At 51.2% G+C, this 15,043-nt stretch overlaps 1 protein-coding gene across 2 annotated transcripts in view; it reads right to left on the reverse strand.

Annotated features, from left to right (window-relative positions):
- Nucleotides 1-11,937: 11,937 nt before the first annotated feature.
- Nucleotides 11,938-15,043, reverse strand: part of PARN (poly(A)-specific ribonuclease) — a 134,362-nt gene continuing 131,256 nt past the window's right edge. For both annotated transcript variants that reach the window (XM_084763533.1, XM_084763532.1), the window contains exon 24: nucleotides 11,938-12,898. In XM_084763533.1, the coding sequence (XP_084619659.1) occupies nucleotides 12,846-12,898 (53 nt within the window). In that variant the 3' untranslated portion in view covers nucleotides 11,938-12,845. The remainder of the gene's footprint in view (nucleotides 12,899-15,043) is intronic.

Genomic DNA, 15,043 nt, shown 5'->3' on the forward strand with positions numbered 1-15,043 from the left:
CCATTAGGTGAGGCTAGCTGGTCAGCGAGCCCTGAGGACCCACCCTGCTGCCACTGTCTCTCCTGTGCCGGGTTTATAGGCACAGCTTCTGGCTGGCATTTTCACACGGGTTCTGGGATTGGACTTAGTCGGTCTTGATGCTTGTGAGGTGTGTTTTCCTAGCCTCCCAGGGTGATAAGGTAATTGACAAATATGTCACCTCAATAGTAGCCACCCCTGTTAGGAGCCCTCAGAAACCCCTTACAAGCCATTTTAGAACATGGTCATCTGTTGTCTACCATGGCTTGCCCCTTGTGTGAACACTGGGACTTGGCCCCCTCAGCTGCTTCCTGGGTCTGTGAGCCATCTTTTCTGCATACTTTCTGCTTATGGTTTCTTCTCCAGGCTGCTTGGACTAAAGCACTCAGCGCAGGGAGGCCGGGCCTGCAGACTGTGTTCACAGCAACCCTCAGGTGGCTGCTGGCTGGGGTCCGGAAGGGGAGACAGAGAATTCCCAGGCCTAGCTCCGGGGTGGTCAGTATCCCTCACTTGGACCTGGCGCTCACCCTGCCCTAGGCATCATCACATCACAGTCCACAATCAGGATGGCCTCGGCGCTGTCTTCTCTCCTGCCTCGCTTGCTACCCTGCTGGGTTAGAGGAGGGTCCCCAGACTGGCTTCCCAGCTCATCTTGTCTTGGATAACACCTGAGTCAAGGCCCCCGTGTCCTAGCTTGCCACATCCCTCCTCTGCCGTGTCACCTCCTAGCAGGTGCAGGGGTGGCCTGTGGACCTCTGGGGTGTCCAGGCAGTGAGCGGAAACCTTCCTTTTGCCCCAATCTCTCCCCCTGGCTCTGGTTCTGACAGTAAAGTCAGGCTTCTGCACAAACTGCCGAGTTTTCCTTAACATGTTTATCTGGGGGGCTGTGGAGATGCTGCAGTAGGTAAAAAAAGAAAATTGTCATGCAAACATGAGGAGCTAAGCTTGCTCCACGAAGCCCATGTAAAAAGTTAGGTTGTGATCCCAGCACTGGCACAGGCAGAGGCTCACTGGCCAGCCTTCCCAAGCTGGGGGGCTCAGGTTTCACTGGGAGACCCTGTCTCACAAACAAACAAACACCCATGGATAGCACTTGAGAAACTTTACACCCAAGGCTGGCTGCATATGTATACATGTGTGCGCTCGTGTGTGTGTGTGTGCGCGCACACACACACACACAGAGCACAGCACATACATGCAAATGCGTATCCATTTTTCTCCTTTCTTTTGATGCTAAAGACCAGAAGGAAGCAGAGAGGTGGGAGGAGTCCAAGCTGAGGCTCTTCCTGCACAGGGACATTTGCTTCCAGAATTGAGCTGTTTCTCGGCACACTGGTCTATTTTTGCAGTAGAGCCGGTTGCCCCGTGCCAAGGTTTCTTACCACAAATAGAAGTTCTGGAAGGGCCTGCCGCTTTCCTCTAGCCTTCAGACACCTCTTCACATTTCATCTGGCTTGCCCTCTACCCCCATCCTCAAAAGGAAAAATTTGGAGTATTTTCTGTTTCAGCAGAGGCTCTGCCCTGGGCAAGCAGCCCCACTTGACTCTTCAGCCCTGGCCTCTGGTGAGCCTCCACCACCCCAGGATGCTAAGCCTAGCTCCAGTGTGCTGGTCTAGATCCTAAACTGTGGGTCCAATCATGACCGTAACAGTCCCCCAACCCCTGCCCCTGGTCCCACCCACCCCTGGCCTTCAAAATGCCTGATGACTACCTGTCATTTGAACTAGGAGCTGGGAGCTCTTCACACAAGTGTCATGGACAAAATGACGTTCAACTGAGACCCTTTTAAAGGAGATGCCTGGAATCTGAATACTCTTGGAACTAATCCTTAGAGTTGACTCAAAAAGGGTGGAGAAAAAAAATAATAAAGACCAGTTGGTTCCCTGGTTGATGAGGGATTGTCAAGTCATAAGGACTTTATGGGGCCAAGGGTGCCTTTAGTTAGTCAGAGTCCGAGGTCAGGAGTGTCAGGGAGAAAGCCAGCTCTGGAGGCACTCAGTGAGCCTTGGAAGTTTCCAGAACAAAAACAAATGCAACAATCTGCAAAACTCTCCGCCTATGTAAGTAACTTGAGCTTTCTCTCAGGCTACGTGTAGGACCGCAACCGTACTGTGCTGCAAACTCTCTGGGCTTTCGTTTCTCCTCCTGGGGGAACAGCAATGATGATGGTGATGAGGAGGATGATAAGCCTCTCAGTGTGAAGAGTAAAGAGCTTCTAAGAGTTGGGCTCCTCTACATGAAAGATACATTTCCCATATAGCTCAATTTGTTTGAACCAAAGGCACTGTCTCCTTTAGAATGCTGACTCCTAACGCCAACCAGACGTGGATGCAGATTTGGCCACGAGCAACTGTGGGACTTCCAGTGGCTTCCGAGCTCCTGTGGGTGCCAGAACCCCTTGGAGGCCGTGTCTGCAGGCTGCTGGGTGGGCTGCAGCTCTGGAGCCCTGACTCAGTCGTCCTGGAGTGGGGCCCAGGAATGCGCCTTTCTGGCCCCACCCTAAACACAGGGAGCTTCAGAGACATAATGCTGGCCCTGCCTCTGCTCTGCCTCAACAGTGGAGGGCTCAACGAACTGTGTCATCGTCTGCCCTGTCCTGCCTTCTCCACGAGGGTCCTTAACACCCTTAGCTGATCTGGGCCATGGAGGGGTGTAGGGAGCGTGGAGGAGTGTGTGTATACTTGTGTGGACTCTCACCTATGGAGGCCAAAGGTCGCTGTCAGAGGTCTTCCTCAGTTGCTCACCACCTTACCTTGTCTTTTTAAGACAAGTCTTTTTGAGTCTCAGTTCGCTGATTGCCTTGACTCAGCAGCTGGCCAGCTCTAGGATGCGCCTGCATCCCTCCCTGCCTCCCACATCGGCACTAGGGTTATTTATTGGCTTCTCTGTGGATGCTGGGGTTGAACTCAGATCCTCTTGTGTGTGTGGGGCAAGTATTTTACTACTGAGCCATCTCCCCAACCCCTTGTTTGTTTTTTTGACCCAGAGTCCCACCACGTAACCCAGGGCATTGTTGATCCTCCTGCTGAGATAACACTGTGTGTTGACACATTTGGTTGAGTTTAATTATATATGCTTATCAGAAACAGTGTGATGACTTTTCTGTGTGTGTGTGTGTGTGTGTGTGTGTGTGTGTGTGATGATTTTTCAATGCATGCATACAGTGTCAACCGACCGTGAGATCAAAGTTGGGCAAGGAGCCTAAGTGTTTATCATTTCTTTGTGTTGGGAGCCTTTGAACTCTCTTCTAGCCCAGGCTACATAGTGCAATCCTGTCTCAATATGTAAATCCATAACCTGTCAGGTCCCAAAGCAACTCAGGACAAATGGCTAACCACGGTGCCTACGTAACTGCCAAAGTACACACTGGCCACAGGCTCACTCAGCGCCTGTGGCTCCTCTCTGCTCTTTTCGCCCCCACGCCTACCCTAAGGCTCTCCTGCTCTTCACGCCCCAACCCCTACCCTAAGGCTCTCCAGCACAGGGCTTGGCTCCCCTGCCCTCAGCCTCTCTTTCCTATGTAGCTGCCCTTTCAGCCTTGCATCCGCTTGGTCCCTCTCTTTGCTCCCTTTCTCTTCTCTGCCTCTCTCCTCTCATGGGCCAGGTCAGCCTACTGGTCATCTCTAATCTACTATTTTTTTTCTCCCTGCTCTGGACTCTTTAAGATGCCCCTGGCTATACTTTCCCTCATATGTACAGTAAAAAAAAACAAAAAACAAAACCTTCTCCTCAACCAGACCTAGGAGTGGTCGTGCTATTTTCATTTATCTGGGGCTGGAAACCCAGCAGAGGCGTGTATAAGCTGCAGCTTTGACTCCTAAGGTATGTGCAGTTCCTGATGCTTCTGCTGCCATTGACTCCAAAGGCCGCCTCTTCAGCTGCTTCCCCCTACCCCTGCTTGTCTGCTCTCTGCTTCCCCCCTCCTCACCCCCACCTGAGCATCTCTCTATTAAGACACCCCTCTCTCTATATTAGAGCCCCCCTTTGCCGAAAGCCTCCCCCAGTCAGCCTCTTCAGCTCTTTCTCCTGTAGCCGCTCTAACCACTAGTCTCTCCTCCTGTACTGTGTGTCACCCAGGAGTTACTTGCTTTGCGTACTACGAAAGCCACACTGGTGGCCTCACTTTCTAGAGCCACTAGGACTCTTGCTGGGAAAGGCAGACACCCTGCTGACAGCCTTCACACTGAGAGATAAACTCATAAAGCAGGCTTCAGCGAAATGGTTTATTATTCCTTTATTTAAAAAACTCGCACTGCGACGACTGCTCTCAGTGATCAACCACTTGTGTCTCGTGGTAAATGATTAGATGGAAAAAGAAAGGGTTTAAAGTTTATGCAAGTATGAGTGTCTAAGAAAGTAATTTAAGATATTTAAATGCAAGTTGTAAAGGTCTGAGGGTGTGAAAGCTTAAGTTGTGAGGGTCTAAGAAAGTGATAAAGGTATATGAAAAATGAAAAATATTTTAAGTTTCTTTTACCCTCTATGCTATTGTTATATTAAGACCTCAAAAGTGGGGCTGGAGAGATGGCTCAGAGGTTAAGAGCACTGACTGCTCTTCCAGGGGTCCTGAGTTCAACGCCCAGCAACCACAGGGTGGCTCACAACCATCTGTAATGTGATCTGATGCCCTCTTCTGGCTTGTAGGTGTACATGCAGGCAGAGCACTGTACACATAATAATAAATAAATAAAATCTTTTTAAAAAATTACTTCAAAAGTTCATAGTTTTAACATTAATCGATGGAGTTTGGATAAGCTATTATCCTAGCCCTGGTAAAGCACTGACTGCTATTATAGTCACAGGCTCAACTTTAAATTTCCTTTGGTTGTCTTCTAAATACAGATTTAAAAGTGCTTCTCATAGTGCTGAAAGTAGCTCTGTCCTATTTAACAGTCTATTATCTATCTATCTCTCTATCTATCATCTATCTATCATCTATCATGTTTATCTATCTGTCTGTCTATCAATCATATATCAATCTGTCTATATATCATCTATCTATCTCTCTGTCATCTATCTGTCTGTCTGTCCATCTGTCTGTCATCTCCAGCCCTATGGACAGAAGAAAGCATGTTCACGGTTTTAACCCAAAGCCACAGCTTTTGCTAAGACTTGAAAGTTAGCGTCTACTCCAGCTGTTTTACAGACACCTGTTAGCTACAATGAGGATTTCAGTACAGACTACAAACAATGGTCATGCTAAGTTATCTAAAACTTTTTATCTATTTTGAAAACTTAAAAAATTCATGTAAGCTTGAGGGAGTCACTACTTGGATCCATCTGCTGCGAGTCAAATGGATTCCAGAGAAGCATTCTTGTCAACCCACAGCCTAAGCTTCCCTGCCAACTGCCTAGTCCTGAGGGTGGGATCTGTCTGTCTGTCTGTCTGTCTGTCTCTGTCTGTCTGTCTGTCTGTCTGTCTGTCTGTCTGTCTGTCTCTCTCTCTCTCTCTCTCTCTCTCTCTCTCTCTCTCTCTCTCCTTCCTTGGGACTACTTCCACAGCCCCAACTACCAGGAAGGACCATGGGCCTGGAGTTTCCCATGTACACCCCTGAGCTTAACTTTACCTTCTGTCCCTGGTCTGCATCTGTCCCAACAGATTTCCAATCAGTGAAAGAGTGCAAACTGCTCCAAAGCTGCCAGCAACATACCAGCCCCACGTGCTCCTTTGGAACCTGCATCCCAGCCTGTGCCAGAGTGGCCTGCACCTCACTAGCCCCAGGTAGTTACCCAGCCTGCACTCCTCTGTCTTCCCAGCCTTGGCCAGCATTCCGGCCTTCCTGCACCCTGACAGTGACAACAGTGCCCTAATTTCAGCTAAGAAGTCGTTATAGAGGAGATTATATCACCTCTTATCATCAACAAAAGGCTGGAAACTCAGGTCCCAAAGAAGCTCAGGACAGACGGCTGAGAGGGCTGCCTACGGAACGTATGTAAGCGCACGCTGGCCACTCTGCTCTTCTTACCCCCACCCCAAACTTCTCCAGCCCAGCAGCTTCCGTTCCCTTCCTCAGCTTCTCTTTCCCTTGTAACTTGGCCATTTGTGTCACAAGTTCTTTGGGTTCTTGGTTCTTTTTTGGTCCCCTCCTTTTGCTCCCTCCCTCTCTCTTCCTCTCTCACCCTCCTCTCTCATGGCCTTGTTCAGTGTACTGGTCAGGTCTAGTCTTCTATTCTCTTCCTGCTCTGGAACTTTCCAGAAGCCTCTGGCTGTACTCTCCCTCGTATCTATAATAAAATCTTTCTCCTCAACCATATCTTGGAGTGGTCATGTCCTCATTTTTACTCACAACTTTCAAAATGCACATTTTACATCCCAAAAGGTAAGTATGCTTCAAAACGGACATTCTAGAAAGCCAGGGCCATGTGTTTATGCATGAAATAAACGAAAGCAGAACTGAGTGAAGGCACCAGAAGCTTCCTGTGGCTCCCTGTGAAGACCTATGGTGTTCCTACCACAGGACAGCCTCAGGCTGCACAGCTCATCAGGCCCTGAGCGCAGGTGCAGCTGAGCCAAGGTGCAAATGGCCAGGTAGTCTCTGCGTGAACAAGCAAAGGAGATGGGAGACAGTGAGCGCTCTGAGACTGGGAGTGGTCCTCCCACTTGAGAGCTTGCCAGGTGAGATAAAATCAGAGAACAGAGGAGGCTTGTGAAAAGTTGATGCCTGCTAGCACCTCCATTTCCTCAGTTTAGATCCACCCCAAAACAGGTGACCCCCAGGTGTCACCGAGTAGCCATCATTAATGAAGGAGATCCTTAGCACTGAGATAATGAACAATCTAACATCCACAAGTGGAGGTAAACTTGCAGGCAGGAAGAGTCCTTACACACAACAAAACCAGCTCTTAAATTGAAATGCCCAGACTCTACGTTCTCAGGCGTAAGAGGCTGCACGGAGGGCTGTGCAGGGAGGGGGGCTGCGTGCGTCCATCAGAGCTTGGTTGGTGGGCTGCCTATTGTCCACCCAAGGCTGCCACTGTCCAAGCAGCTTTGGACATCTTCAGGGACACTGTAGGGTGAGTCTGGCACTGAGAAGACAGTGCCAGAAAGCCAGTAACTGCTTCTCAGGGTGTTGCTATGGCAAAGCTGCACAGGCCTGCTCCTGACACTATGACTTCCTGCATATGGGCACTGAGCAATTCTACACTGGCACAGCCAGGCTGGCTTCTTTGACTGAGTTTGACCTACGATTTCCCTGGTTCTCATATAAAAAAAAAAATCAATATGAAGACCCACTTCCCCACCCTCCTGCCGTGTGTGTGTGTGTGTGTGTGTGTGTGTGTGTGTGTGTGTGTGTGTGTGTAAGTTAGGGGGTGTTCACTACCGTGGATGCCAGGCTAGCGGCCCACTGTCCCCTTCTCTCGGCTTACCATGAGTGCTGGGGTCACACACATGCTGTCATATCCAACATTACGGAGGATCTGAGGACTCAGACTCAGGTCTTCATGTTTGCATAGCAAGTGCTTTACCAGCTGAGCGCCGCCCCCGGCTCAGTACCCTCTGTTCTGCTAAAACACAGCTTAAAAGGCTCCCTTCATTAACAATGGGCTCTTTCTTTGTTGCTCCTCTTTTTTCACAGGAATTACCCTAACTAAAACATCCTGATTAAAAAAAAAAACAAACCTTTATTATTATTTATTGTTATTACTAGTTTGTGTGTGTGCGCGCGCGCGCGTGTGTGCGTGTGTGCGTGTGTACCCGTGGCAAAGTGCACATGTTATGGTCAGGGGACAGGTTTGTGGAGCTGGGTCTCCCTTCCACTTTTATATGAGTTTCAGGGACCAAACTCAGGTGGTCAGGGTTGCCCCTCATTCATTCATTCATTCATTCATTCATTCATTCATTCAAGACAAGAGTCTCACTGTGCAACCCTCAGTCTCTCGGGTGCTAAGTACCCACCACACATAGCAAACATGTCCTTTATGAAGACCCTGCCCCCAGCTGTCAGACCGTGCAGCACTTACCAGGCCGAGGCAGCGCTAAGTGCTTCTCAGGTTCCTTTTTTTTCTTCCCCGAGACAGGGTTTCTCTGTGTAGCCTTGGCTGCCCTGCACTTGCTTTGTAGACCAGGCTGGCCTCGAACTCACAGCGATCCACCTGCCTCAATGGGCTAGGTCAGTCACCTGACCACAGGAACAGTTGGTGGGCTCATCATAAGCCATGCAGAATACTTTTTCTTTTAATGGGAAATTGTATTTTTTCCTTTCCAGAATCCCCACAGGAGGGTCTGGCTAGGTCTGCCTACCTTTCTAAGGCTCGAGGCAAAAAGGCCCAACCCTTCCTTTTCCTGTCTCTATCAGAAGCTAGGCAGAACTTAATGGTTTTTCCAACCCTTTGGACTTCTTCACTCTCTCTTGTCCTCTTGTCTTCCATGTAGCTTAAACGGCACGTGTCTTTTCCTTCTCTTTATTCTCCTCCTGGGCAGCTACTGCTGCAACAGCTGGCCTGCCTTGAGATTTTTTTTTTAATCTAATAAAACTGTCCTTGAGCTCCTGTTTGAGTCCATTTGTAAATTCTTTTATGAGACCAAGAGCCTCAAAGGGGGACCTCAGTTTCCCCTTTACCATCTGGTGACCCCCCCAAATTCCTGGACATGAATGTTTGTAACTGAGAAATTCATCAAAAACCAATAGATGGATGAGTGGCTGGGTGGTAGAGGAATGGATGGGTATGCAGATGGACAGACGGAAATAAGAAAAACATACTAACATGGCAACCATATACAGTCCAAGTGGCGAATAAATGGAACTGCCTGAACACTACTTTGTTAATTTTCCTAAGATGTTAGTAGGGGGGCAGTGAACAAATGCAAGGCTACAGACATGGACAAAGCTATGGTGTTTAATTCCCACTACAGCTTGCCAGTACAAGGACTACAAAACACCATGCAGAGAGCCACAGATTGGCCCATTCCCACACCTGTCTGAGAGCTTGGTGAGTGTTCAAGAATCCCAAACCATAGCCCACAGTCTCTGGTCTGCAGCATTAGGGAGCCAGAAGCACGGAGATGTCAGCATGGCCTGGTGAGTAGTTCTGGCAAGTGCAAGAAGAGAGTAATTTGTGAACCAAAATCCCTGTGGTTGAGTCTCTGTCAGCTCCAGTGACAGAGAATTCAAATCAACAGCACAGCCTCCTCAGCCCTGCAATACCTGTGCACCTGTGACTGTTTGGTATTTTAGCTCCATTTATGCCACCCAACTACTCTGTGGGGCTGTTTTATTATTCTGATTTTATGCTGGAGGCTGAGGCTCAGAGGGTCTAAGAAAGGTGCCAGGAGCACACACCTGGAACTGGGTGCCTGAGGCCATGGAGCGCATGCTCTCCCAACCACTGCTCTCTAGGGCGGATGGCAGGGTCTGTGTGCATGGGCAGTGCTTGTCCATAGTGGGTCTTGGTACAATGCAGACACTTAGTGCTTCTCTCTCTCTCTCTCTCTCTCTCTCTCTCTCTCTCTCTCTCTCTCTTTATCTCTCTCTCTCTCTCTCTCTCTCTCTCTCTCTCTCTCAACCTACATTTACAGGATCAGGGGTTGTCACAACCACAGGACGATGAGCATTAGTCCATATGTGCCAGCTCACAGTGCTTGGTGCTTCCCCTTTTCCTCTTTTATAATAAAAAAAATGTATGTATGTATGCATGTGTGTGTATGTATGCATGTGTGTGTATGTATGCATGTATGTATGTGTGTATGTGTATGTATGTGCATATGTGTATTGGTGCTGATAAAGGCCAGCAGGAGGTGTTGGGCTGCCTGAGAGATGCCTGACCATTGGTGCTGGGACCTGAACTCTGACCCTGTGACACAGCAGTAAGAAGAGTGTTACCCACTGACTGTGTCTTCAGCCCCTTTTCTTCTAGTATGGAGGACTGAACCTAGGGCCTCAGCATCCCAGGCAGCACCCTACCCCCTGAGCTACATCTAGGGCCTCAGCATCCCAGGCAGCACCCTACCCCCTGAGCTATATCTAGGGCCTCAGCATCCCAGGCAGCACCCTACCCCCTGAGCTACATCTAGGGCCTCAGCATCCCAGGCAGCACCCTACCCACTGAGCTACATCTAAGGCCTCAGCATCCCAGGCAGCACCCCACCCCCTGAGCTACATCTAGGGCCTCAGCATCCCAGGCAAGCACCCTACCCACTGAGCTACATCTAGGGCCTCAGCATCCCAGGCAAGCACCCTACCCACTGAGCTACATCTAAGGCCTCAGCATCCCAGGCAGCACCCCACCCCCTGAGCTACATCTAGGGCCTCAGCATCCCAGGCAGCACCCCACCCACTGAGCTACATCTAGGGCCTCAGCATCCCAGGCAGCACCCCACCCACTGAGCTACATCTAGGGCCTCAGCATCCCAGGCAGCACCCCACCCACTGAGCTACATCTAGGGCCTCAGCATCCCAGGCAGCACCCCACCCACTGAGCTATATCTAGGGCCTCAGCATCCCAGGCAGCACCCCACCCACTGAGCTACATCTAGGGCCTCAGCATCCCAGGCAGCACCCTACCCCCTGAGCTACATCTAGGGCCTCAGCATCCCAGGCAGCACCCTACCCCCTGAGCTACATCTAGGGCCTCAGCATCCCAGGCAGCACCCGACCCCCTGAGCTACATCTAGGGCCTCAGCATCCCAGGCAGCACCCTGAGCTACATCTAGGGCCTCAGCATCCCAGGCAGCACCCGACCCCCTGAGCTACATCTAGGGCCTCAGCATCCCAGGCAGCACCCTGAGCTACATCTAGGGCCTCAGCATCCCAGGCAGCACCCTGAGCTACATCTAGGGCCTCAGCATCCCAGGCAGCACCCCACCCCCTGAGCTACATCTAGGGCCTCAGCATCCCAGGCAGCACCCTGAGCTACATCTAGGGCCTCAGCATCCCAGGCAGCACCCTACCCCCTGAGCTACATCTAGGGCCTCAGCATCCCAGGCAGCACCCCACCCACTGAGCTACATCTAGGGCCTCAGCATCCCAGGCAGCACCCTACCCACTGAGCTACATCTAGGGCCTCAGCATCCCAGGCAGCACTCCACCCCCTGAGCTACATCTAGGGCCTCAGCATCCCAGGCAGCACCCTGAGCTACATCTAGGGCCTCAGCATCCCAGGCAGCACCCTGAGCTACATCTAGGGCCTCAGCATCCCAGGCAGCACCCCACCCCCTGAGCTACATCTAGGGCCTCAGCATCCCAGGCAGCACCCTGAGCTACATCTAGGGCCTCAGCATCCCAGGCAGCACCCTACCCCCTGAGCTACATCTAGGGCCTCAGCATCCCAGGCAGCACCCCACCCACTGAGCTACATCTAGGGCCTCAGCATCCCAGGCAGCACCCTACCCACTGAGCTACATCTAGGGCCTCAGCATCCCAGGCAGCACTCCACCCCCTGAGCTACATCTAGGGCCTCAGCATCCCAGGCAGCACCCCACCCACTGAGCTACATCTAGGGCCTCAGCATCCCAGGCAGCACCCTGAGCTACATCTCCAGTCTCCCTTTTCCTTCCTAAAGACTAGTGTCACATCAGATGTAGCTCAGCCTTACAGTGTTGGACTAGGGAGAGGGAAGCTCTGGGTCCCATTTTCTACACTCAAAACCAAACCAAACCAAAATAAAAGCCAAAGGCAGTCTTGGGCCCTTGCCAATGTCTAACCTTTTAAGTCCGAACACTTGGTGGAGCCAATGGCTCTGGCCTGTTCCCTCCCTTTCCCCACGTCTGCTGAGCTTACAAACTGAGCTGAGGCAAGTGAAGCCTTACAGAGGACGCACACCTCTTCCTACCAGGTCCACGGCCATGAAGCCTTGGGGGAAAGAAAAGGTGAGGGTTCTGTGAGCGGGTAAAGTCTTCTACACGTGGAGGTGTGCAACTCCATGACAGGAGCAAGAAGGCATATGCAACAATCACTCCAAAGAAACTTAAAGGCCAGGGAGTTCTATGAAATTTTCTTTAATTCCATCTTTTTGAAATTCATATTTCATTTTTATTCATGATACAAAAGCGTTACATATCCAGAAGTGTCTGCTGTGGAGCGTCCTGCAGGAGCACTCTGCCACTGTGCAGCCTGTCAGAGTGAGGGCTTGAAGCATGCTGCAGGCTTGCCACTGTCACACACACACACACACACACACATACACACACACACACTCACACACACACACACACATACACACACACACACAAACACCACACACACTCACACACACACACACCACACACATACACATGGTGAAAACAAGCAGAAGACACTGCACCATGAATGTGGCATTGTGCATAGGAACAGAAGAACCAGCTTCTCGCTCACACATCACCGGGAGAGACTCTTATCTGAGGGGAAGTAACTTGAAATAATGTGCTCTCAAAGCCCGGGCCTCTGCTGAGATGCCAGAGTCAGCACAAGAAGACTCCTGTTGAAGACAAGCCTGTGCGTTGTTTCCAGGCAGCAATGGTGGGTGGCCAGGCACATCTCCAGGCAGGATGAGCTCAGCACAAACCCCGGGGTTGGCTCTCTTGGCATGGCTCACAGCTGACTTCCTCCCTGGGTAGACTTGCCAACACTCACCAGGGCCAGGACAGGTTTTCCAGGAGCAGGAAGTAATTAGTTAATAACATGCACACACCTGCAACAGCCCTCAGCCATGATGTGTACCAATGGTCAGTTTAGATTAAAAGGGAAGATAGAGATAGCCAAAAAAGTAAAAAGTAGCTTTCGCAGGAAATAAGCGAGTTCCAAACCGTCCCGTGCCACATTTGATTAAGTGAATACAGTGTGGCTTCCAAACAGGCTGGGCTGGCGTTCTCTCAGCAGCAGCACCCTCAGCGCGTTTCACTCTGGTCTCTGCTACCACGTGTCGGGGACTTCAAAGAGCACAGCAGGGCTATCTGTGATACTCCCTGGGGGAAAGAGAAGCAGGTTAAGGACACGGACAGCCACTAGAGGAGCACCGCTGGCTCGCACCAACAGCACCCTGTGCGCAATTTCAGACAGGCAGGGGAGGCCTGGTGACCGGGTAGATTCTGGACTTGGGACCTTCGGGAAGGTGGCTCCCTCGGTTCGCTCACAGCTGGGAGCTTGGTGTAAGCACTGCATGCACCTCTCTTGCTGTGTATGCAGCATTCTCAGCTGGCAACCAAGCTGGGCATTTCATTCCTATACTTCATAAAAGCCACCAATGTCCCCTGATAGACTGTGGTGCAAGAGCAGTCAGAGAGACAAGGGACTTGACCAAGCGCCTGCGGGAGGTTAGAGCACCAAGCTCCTTGCTAGAGCAGCAGCAAGCTTTCCATGAGTTTCCACGAGAGGCAGAGCAGCTGGTACCTGCAGGAGAAAGACCAGGGGCAGCAGGCCAGTGCGGGACACGGGTCCCAGAGCTGCAAGAGCTGCTTCCAGAAGCAGCAACGCAGGCTGAGTTCTCCTTTGGGTCAGTTACTGAAAGTCAGAAACTCTTCTGCTTCTGCCATTTGTAGGACAGCAGTGAGGGCGACAGTGACAACACAGCAGGACTGGTGTGTGGAGAGCTCCCAGCTCCCCCTGATCATTATGCACACAGAGGGAGACTTCTTCAGCCGTCTGCTTCCTGTGAGACAGGACTTAGTGTAGCCCCGCTGGCCTCTTGTCAGCTCCACTTCCTTCTTGAAAACGAAATAGAAGCTTGCTGAGCTGGGGCGCACACAGCACATGCAAACGGAAGGCCCGAGGGAAGTGGTCACTTGTGTGCTGGGTGGTCTCATCAGGTGCCTTGCTTCTGACCTAGAACAGCTGTGGGCATCTTCCATGCTCTGCAAGCCTGGCCACATCTCCCCACTGACACAGCGCAGGGGCTTTGGAGATGGATGGCTCCATGCGGGTGCATGAGCTCTGGGCTCAGACCGCCTAAGGGCAAACTCCACAGCTAGTTTCCTCTCTATCACTGGGCAACTGCAGCCTCAACATGTGTTTATAAAGCTCGGCAAGATTCAAAGCAGGTTCTGCAGGGCACGTGCCTCCTGACTCAGCAGGGGGCAACGGAAACCCAGCTCTTTCTCTTGCTACTTAGGTGCTTGCATCCCTGTGAAGGCGCCTGGCTTAACTCCTCGTGCATCTAGGATGGCAACTGCCACCTGCGGAGCCTCGTGCCCAGTGGTTCTGCGGCGGCTGCTGCTGCGGCTGCATATTTTCTGGAAAACAGAAAGTCACCGAGGCTGCACCCCACCTGTCAGGGATCACACCTCGTGCAGCACCCGAGGCTCACAAAGCTGAGGATAAAAGCTGAGGACAAACACTGAGGACACACTGGGCTACATGGTCCCTAACATTCTACACAGCTTCCAGCACCAGCAGAACCTGAAATCCAGTACTGGCATGTTCAGAACTTCTGAGGGTTCAACCTAGGCTTGAGCTCTGCACTTGCTCGTGACTCAACAGATTCAGGCCCTGAGCATCCTGACCAGCCCGCAGACACAGCAGGCCCGCATGGGCATCCTGACCAGCCCGCAGGCACAGCAGGCCTGTATGGGCATCCTGACCAGCCCGCAGACACAGCAGGCCCGCACGGGCATCCTGACCAGCCTGCAGACACAGCAGCCAGGGGCTGTGCAGTCACACTGCTTTACTCAGGAACCTGGCTCCAGGAAGAACCCTTCTCCCAAGCTGACCACTTCACAGTTGTCAAGGTGTCCTGTGCATTCTCTCTTTTTGCAATGCTGACAAAGAAATACAAAAATCTACTTTTGTTTTTGGTCATATCTTTGAGCACTGAAAGCTTCAATGGGAGGAAAGAAACGCCTATTTATTAGAGCATTCCAAGTTTAAAGCCCTAAGCAACTGATACAAAGGGAAAACTAGAAAAGAAATTAATCTATTAATGCGATCTATAATTATGTGTTTTAGTTTTTTCGAGACTGGCCTCACTCTGTAGGCCTGACTGGTCTCAAACTCATGGGGCCTCCTCAGCCTTGGCCTTCCAAACGCTGTGAATCCAGGCACGCACTGCCAAACCTGGCTTTTTAATTTGAGAATTTGGAGACTGTGTTGCTGAGGGCTGCAGAGATGGCATGCAC

Source organism: Acomys minous (genome assembly GCF_964271855.1).
Source record: "Acomys minous genome assembly, chromosome: 16".
Taxonomy (NCBI): domain Eukaryota; kingdom Metazoa; phylum Chordata; class Mammalia; order Rodentia; family Muridae; genus Acomys; species Acomys minous.